Source organism: Bison bison, unplaced genomic scaffold (assembly GCF_000754665.1).
Source record: "Bison bison bison isolate TAMUID 2011002044 unplaced genomic scaffold, Bison_UMD1.0 scf7180017864254, whole genome shotgun sequence".
Classification (NCBI taxonomy): domain Eukaryota; kingdom Metazoa; phylum Chordata; class Mammalia; order Artiodactyla; family Bovidae; genus Bison; species Bison bison.
In genome coordinates, this window is record NW_011494826.1 from 10158790 (window position 1) to 10167255 (window position 8466).

The 8466-nt window shown below is 36.9% G+C and overlaps 1 protein-coding gene across 1 annotated transcript in view; it reads right to left on the minus strand.

The window, feature by feature from the left end:
* The window catches only part of SLC30A4 (solute carrier family 30 (zinc transporter), member 4), a 30339-nt gene that overhangs the window by 18201 nt on the left and 3672 nt on the right, over positions 1-8466 (minus strand). Inside the window, exon 3 of the mRNA XM_010847756.1 lies at positions 2987-3133. Coding sequence (XP_010846058.1) covers positions 2987-3133 — 147 coding nt within the window. The remainder of the gene's footprint in view (positions 1-2986; positions 3134-8466) is intronic.

The following is an 8466-nucleotide window of genomic DNA, read 5'->3' on the forward strand; positions in this document are numbered from 1 at the left end:
ATATCTGTGAGTCTGTTTGTTTCACAGACGGGTTGATTTATATCATATTTTAGATCTCATAAATAAATATTATCATCTGACATTTGTCTTTCTGGAGGATTTTCTTGATTATATTTTCTAGTCCTATTGAAAAAAAATTTTGTTTTAATTTTTTGTAATATTTCAATTTCAAAGAGCTTTTTCTACATGTTTTTTTCAAAATATTTTACTGTTTTACTATACTGAGTATATTAGTAAGTAATTTAAAACATTTTCCTCTGTTTATTAAGTCACCTCTTTTCAGGTAGGACAAATTTTTGTTAGTTTTCTTTTTTTTTTTTTTAAACTTTCTTTCATGCTGCTGGTTTTTCTCATTTCCTAAAAGATTCTTGGTTGTCTGTTCACATTTAGGGCAGAAGGACAGGACTATGCAAAAAAGTAAATGCTGGAAGGATAACACATAACTATTTAAAATAGGTATGAATAAGGGGTAAAGAGCAGGGCAGACTAAGACAAGTGTATTACTTTAGCGTGAGTATGTGGGGAACCAAACTCTAAGGCTGCAGAACCCTGAGTTCTAGGATGAAAAAGATTTATTTTGGAGCATCAACATTCACACTAAAGTCTCAGCTTTCTCCAAACATTTGGCTCAGTTTCTTTTTGGAAGAACTATTTGGTGTTCACATGGAGAAAAATGCAGACTGCCTGAGGGGAGGTGGGGATGGGAAGAAGGTAGGGACATAGTGGACTGACTAGTAGGAGCAGTTTCCCATTTATAGCCATTCAATTAATCTTGTTTTAAGCCCTCTTTCTCACTTCTGCCATTTCTGTCCCTGAGTCTTCTTTGGAGTTCCATTAGGCTGATCCAGTTCCTGCCCAAATGTACTCTAGGCTGCTGTTCCTTGGCTTCTTTCTTTCTTCAACCCACTCCCATCTACTTTCTAACTTCCAGAAATTTCCTGTTTATTGGTTACCCAACCATTTGCTTTTCTTTGTTGTTTTGGTACTCTGTATTTCCTATTGAAATGTATTTCCCATCTCAAATGCTGATTTCTAGTCCACCATCTTGAACTAGTACTTTTAAGGAAAGGGAAAAATATGACTTTCTATAGAAATATACAGAAATACAATAGAGCCAGTCAGTTCTTTTTTCTTTCATCTTTCCGTAGTGCTTGTAATCTACGGCCAAATAAATAAAAAATACTTCTTTGACATTTAATAGAATTTCCCTGATTATGTGTTCTTAGTTTATCATTTGTAGAACCTTCTATGTTAGGGGAGAATTCCACTGTTTTCATTAGAATTCCAAGGGATCTACAATCTAAAATGAATATACTCTCTTTAGAAAATAAAAATCCCCATTCCATGATGCTGTGTTTGAGTTCTGATTTTAAATTGCAAGAGTTTACATCACAAAAAGATTAAAGTTTGAGAATAATTTTGAAGCTTTTACAAACCCCAAGGCAATTAGTAAATAAATGGATGTATAATGTGTCAGTTAGCAGTGGGAGTTTTTTTAGGAACACATCCAAATGCATTATGTGTTATGCATTGGCTTAACAAGTAACAGAAAGACCTCATTCAGGGCTTTACCTCTCTTGTACAGCAGCTGAGGATGCTGAGATATGGGGATGCCAGATAATTTCCCAAAGTTATGACCTGGATAGCTACTTGGAATACAGCCATTCATGTACAATGTTAAGTTTTACACCAGAAGACTCAACTATTAAATTATATGAGACCTACATATTAAGATTAGGCTAAAAAGTAACAAAGAAGGGGAGATACTGATTAATATATTAGCCCAAAGTGTCAATGTCTCTACAAAAGATGTTAATTCTAGTTCTTTAAGACCAGTTTTGCTGAAGCTACTTAAATGTCAATTTTTAGGTTCTAAGCAAACGCAAAAATTGGTCATATGGCACTTCATATCCTAATTCAAGTGACTGTTCTACATGTATTTTAAAAATAAGTAAAAATTTTAAAAAACAAGCAAGAAGAAGAGTTGTGTGGATAACAATGTATGATTTTAACCTCTTTTAATTGAATATTAATATTTATTCAAAATAGGAAAATAAAATATGTGTGCATTGTTAAAGAAAAACATTCAATGACACTTGTTAAAACATAGTAAAGAAGACTTTATTAAAGATTGGGGGAAGCCATTGAGATTGGTATAGGAAGTCATGTTGAGAACAAGCCAGGGTGATGAGACATCACCTGGGGATGACCCACCAAATATTGAGAATGGGGTTTCTGTTAAATTGGCTTGGCATAAAACTAGATTTTACAAGGAAGAACATAGATGGGCTTGGGAGATGATTCAGGAGATTTGGTCAAGCAGAGAATCTTTGTTGTATTTATAGTTAATGGCCACAGTGAAGGTCAGCCATACAGTATGTTATAAAAATTACAGTAGTGCTCCAAACCTGGACTACAGTAGCTTTGATTGGAAAGCCTGAGGTGAAAGAAAGAAGTTAACACTCATTGATGAATTAAATACATATAGTTCTACTTGGTTCAGTAAACTGAAGGTAAACTTTTTTCCTGTTAACATCTTCAGGACACAGGGAACAACATTTGAAGATTAATGATCATCATATAATTTTTTTCCTTTGGCTGTGCCATGGCATGCAGGATCTTAGTTCCCTGACCAGGGATCAAACCTGTGCCCCCTGCAGTGGAAGCACAGAGTTCTAACCACTGGGCTGCCAGTGAAGTACCTGATTACCATGTAATTTTACATGTGTAAGCTATTTAGTACCCTGGAAGATATATATCTGAATGTACCCTGGAAAATATATATCTAAAGATATATATTTAAATAGCTTCATTTCCTAAGCCAATGCATAACACATAATGCATTTGGAGGTGTTCCTATTTGTCTATTTTCATTTGCTTTGTTCTAACAGGCTATCACCAGAAAGCCTTTAGTTAATCAAAGGTTATACAGTTCATTGTGATTTTACTATAAATTTTATAAATAAAGAAATGCCCAATTACTTACCCAAGCGATGAAATCCAAAAGTGAACCTTTTGGTTGGTGATTTTGAAGACAGCCACAAAGCAAGCAGGGTCAATATGATGGCACTTAGGTCAGTTAACATATGAAGTGCATCTGTCATGATTGCTAGGCTATTTGCAATGTATCCACCTTAGAGTAAGGGTGACAAGAAAGAAGGAATAAGTTAATTAAAATAACAAACATAAGCAATCAAACCCCAAATATACAATATTCCACAAAACATGAACTTACAACTAAAGTTAACTAAATAATTATCCTATTGCAATTAAGTCAAAGTATCCTGAAATTTTATGTAAAACATTAACTATGCATATATTTTTTTTCTGGTGAGACTGTCCATTTCTAGAAACAGATTCTCTGAGGAATCAATGACCTTAAAAAAGTTAAGAGGCACTAAAGGGTGGCTAACACAAGAGAAGTTTTATGTTTTAGCACTTCAGCTTCTACTCAACCTACTAATTCTGCTGCTGCCGCTTAGTTGCTTCAGTTGATTCCAACTCTGTGCGACCCTATTGACTGCAGCCTGCCAGGCTTCTCTGTCCATGGGATTCTCTTGGCAAGAGTCCTAGGGTGGGTTCCCATGCCCTGCTTCAGGCAATCTTCATGACCCAGGGATCAAACCTGGGTCATATTCTTTACTGCTAAGTACTGTTAGTGAATTTAATAACCACCATATCTAAATATTACAATAAAGCTGAACAAAAGGTATTCACTAATTTGGGAGGGCTTGAACATAAACTAAAGAAATTTGTAAGATAGTCAATAGTTCAAAACAAAAGATAAAAAATAACTGATTCTCTTAGATATAAATAGCAGTGTCTCCTAATAGAGGGATAAAAGATGGCATTTAGAATACAATTTTTTTGTACTGGTTTTCCAGTAAAGAATAATAATGTATATATTTCATATATTTGGGTGTATCTGTGTCTGTATATATAAATTTATATTTATTATATATGTGTGTGTATTATATATATATATATATATACACACATAAATATGTACACTATTATTTTTATTTTGTTCCATTATGGTCAACCAATTTTCCTATCACCATTCAGAGAATAAATTTTTATTATACAGAGTATTCAAGCTTGTATGTATATCACAATCACCTGGAAGGTTTGTTAAACTATGGACTTCTTGACCCTACTCCCAGAATTTCTAATTCAGTAGATCTGGATGAGGCCTGAGAATTTACATTTCTAACATGTTCCCAGGTCATCACTGATGCTTCTGGTTTTGGAACCACACTATGAGAACTACTGTCATAGTGTACTGCAGAATTTCATGATCAGGATGTTGTGACACTTAAATGTGCTGAGCTGTTGATTCCCCTGTTCCTACGATGGGTGTGAAGAGCCAAGAGCAGCAGAAGTAGGGCTGATGATCTTGTAGACACATTCATTTATCCCAGTGTTGTCTATACAAATACCATTTTTTAATGTTTTCCCTGACATGAAAAAGCTGGAAATCACTGAGAGAAAATACAGCTTGGTGGTTAATAGCAACAGTTTAGTTCAGTTGCTGAGTCGTGTCCAACTCTTTGCAACCCCATGGACTGCAACATGCCAGGCTTCCAGGACTTTGAAATTTCAGAGACTTTGAGCAAGTTACTTACTCATTTTTGAGCTTCAATTTACTCATCTATAAAATGAGGATAATACCTAAAGCCACACTGTCCAGTAAAACTGAGATGATGGAAATATTTTATCAGCGCTGGCCAGTGGAGTAGCTGCTAGTCACATGTGGCTTTTGAGCATTTGAAATATGGCTAGAGCAACTAAGGGATTGAATTTATTTTAGTCAGCCTAAAGAGCCACATGTGGCAATCACCAGCAAAGAAAGCAGGGTAAGGACCTCTGAAAATCATCTCCTCCATACAAGGCACAGAACATGGGCAAAAATGGTCCAAACCAGCTTTCTGAAAACTATGCACATTAATTAAACAAAGGCTGATACAGGTAGCATTTATTCAAGGAAAAAGTTTCAACCTTGATAAGAAGCTCAGTAGCTCTGTGACATTTTAACTTGCTTTATACCCAATCTCTCCCTCTTCAATTCCATGGTAGCCTTGGAAACTAACAAGCAGTAACCACAGTGAAAACCTCAGCCTGGCAGCCACTGTAAGGAATAGGATGGAGTTGAAAGTGAAAGTGTTAGTCGCTCAGTTGTGTCTGATCCTTTGTGACTCCATGAACTGTAGCCAGCCAGGCTCCTCTGTCCATGGGATTCTCCAGGAAAGAATACTGGAGTGGGTTGCTATTTTCTTCTCCTGGGGATTGAACCCGGATCTCCCGCATTGCAGGCAGATTCTTTACCATCTGAGCTACCAGGGACATCCTGGATGGAGTTAGAGGTCATTAAAAGCCCCACTGCCAGGATTGACCTGTCTGGTGATTCCCTCAGAGACTATACTTGCAAGGTTCTTTTTATTTGACTTGACTTGGAACTTGGCCCTGGTGCAAACCACAGTGAATGTTTGTCGAAAACAATAAGAGACAGTTGTTAACACACCAGTTGCCTGAAGCAATAAATAAGTCTTCTGAAATTTTACAATGACGTACCTTGGTGTGGTATTATTTTCATCCAATTTGGGCTTTTATTGACTCTGTCTGTAATTATATACCCGTCGGTTCTGGGAAAATTTCTTAAACTATGTTGCTGATAATTTCTTTCTTATGCTTTCTCTATTCCCCAAACCCCTATTATTTGGAACTTGAACTCATATACTAGCTTTCTTGCCTTTCTTCTCCCATGATCTTCTATCTCTCTGCTCTATTCTGTAAGAGACTATCTTAATTCATCTGCTAATTTGTTTGGAGTTAAAAAATATTTTAATGTTTTTATTATTCAAAATATATTTTTCTACTCTGAATTTCTTTTTAAGAATAGCCTATTCTTGTTTCATAGATTCATGATCTCATTTTATCTCTATGGATACTTATTCCATTATTACACTATTATATCTGACTGGCTCTTAAACAAGTTTTCATAAACTTTCCTTATTTTAGCCTTCCTCTTTACCCACTTAGAGGGGTACCTGATACAACCAATTCTAGTCCTGCTTAGTATTCTCTAGTGCAGTTCTCAATTGTAGTACTCAGGATCAGCAGCATCAGCATCTCCTGGGAACTTGTTAGAAAATTCTACCCCGGAACTACTTAATTAGGAACTCTGGTCCAGCAATTTGTGTTTTAACAAGTTATCTAGGTGTTTCTGATGCACTAGCATAAACTGGATTGGGTCTTGGTTTTCCCCACTGCTTGTTTAGGAATTGGCTTTCTTGGGCCTATTAATACAGTTACACCTTTTACATGATTCCTTTCTAGTTTGTGTTGCTATTGTCTCCTTTCCAGTTTTCCCCATCTGTGTGGAGATACAGAGAAGGCGATGGCACCCCACTCCAGTACTCCTGCCTGGAAAATCCCATGGATGGAGGAGCCCAGTAGGCTGCAGTCCATGGGGTCACTCAGAGTCAGACAGGACTGAGCTACTTCACTTTCACTTTTCACCTTCATGCATTGGAGAAGGAAATGGCAACTCACTCTAGTATTCTTGCCTGGAGAATCCCAGGGACAGGGGAGCCTGGTGGGCTGCCGTCTATGGGATCGCACAGAGTCGGACACGACTAAAGCGACTTAGCAGCAGCAGCGGCAGTGTGGAGATAATATATATATATTCCATATATGTATGTGGATATATGTATATGTGTGTGTGTCTGTGTGTGTGTATACATATATCTTTTTCATTCCCATGCAGCTGTTAGAGCAGTCAGTAACTGTTACTAAATCCAAAAGATATTTTAGTTCTCATCTTATTGGGCCTCTCAGCAGCTTTAACTTATTTATTTCCAATTTGAAATACTCTTTTCTTCAGTTCTGGGATACTTGTTTGCCTTCTGCCCAACTTCTAAAGTGGTAGTTACTCAAGACTTGGGCTCTCGAGATAATTTTTTCTATTCCTATGGCATCTACCTTGACCTCCCTTCTGAATGACAGACTTACACATAATAGGTCACTAGACATTTTTACATGCCTATTTCACATACATGTAATACTTAACATGTCTAAAACAACCCTTGAGCCCATGCTTAAATCCTGTTCTGTATTTTCTCCCTTCCCTGCTTCATAAATGATACACATTTACATACACTAAGCAGGTTAGGTACGAAATTTCAGAATCATTCCTGATATTGCTCTCCCATCAATTCTCACATTCAACTCATTAGCCATTTTGCCAAAGCTACCTCTAGAATGTTTCTCAATCAGTGTATTTTTCTCCATCCACTCTATTTCAAGTCATAATCACTTCCTATTGGGACTTCTGTGAAATATATTTGCTTCTGCTCTTGTACCAGCCAATCCACTCTCCATATGAGTCAGAGTTATCTTTTTAAAAAGTAAATCCCATCATGTCAGTCTCTACTCAAAAGCCATCACTGGGTCCCCATTGTACTTAGAATTAAAGAATAGACTCATTTAAAATGGTCTGTCAGGACCTACTTGATCTGGGCCCCCTACCTCTTTCCCACTTACTATATTCTGGCCAACTGGTCTTCTTTTTAGGTCCTCTTAAAGAACTGATGGTTTTAGGACTTTTGAATTTGCTGTTCTCTTTGCTTGGAAAAAAGTCCTCTTCCATTCCCTTTTCTTAAATAACTCCTAATATTCTTTTTTTGGTTTAACTGTATCTGGTTCATATATAAACCATGTCCTATTGATTACTATGTCCTATAGTATCTTGTTCTTTTTCTTCACAGTACTTAAAACCACTTGCATTTTAAATTTACTTGCATGTTTAACATCTGTGTCCTCCATTACAGGAGGACATAATGGCCTCCAAACATTAGACTAAGTGTTTTAGATAGTAGGGATCAAATAGTTTTGTTCTCCATTGTGTATCTGGAACACCACAGCACACTGCCTGGTATACAGTAAGTATACCAAGAAATACTGCTGAATGGAAAGAACTGACCTTTCTGAACGGAAAGAAAGGACGTAAGAACATAATGTCCTCCAAACATTAGATTAAGTATTTTAGATAGTAGGGACCATAATAGTTTTGTTCTCCATTGTGTATCTGGAACACCACAGCACACTGCCTGGTACACAGTAAGTATACCAAGAAATACTTGCTGAATGGAAAGAACTGACCTTTCCATTTCTGAATGGAAAGAACATCTCAGAGCAAACCCAAGATTCAAAATCAAGTCTCCTCTTTCAGATTTTTAAATTATTTCATTTTAAAAATTACTCCATACTTTCTATATCAGTTCACTTCAGTTCAGTTGCTCAGTCGTGTCTCTTTGCAACCCCATGAACTGCAGCACGCCAGGCCTCCTTGTCCATCACCAACTCCCAGAGTTCACCCAGACTCACGTCCATTGAGTCAGTGATGCCATCCAGCTATCTCATCCTCTGTCGTCCCCTTCTCCTCCTGCCCCCAATCCCTCCCAGCAT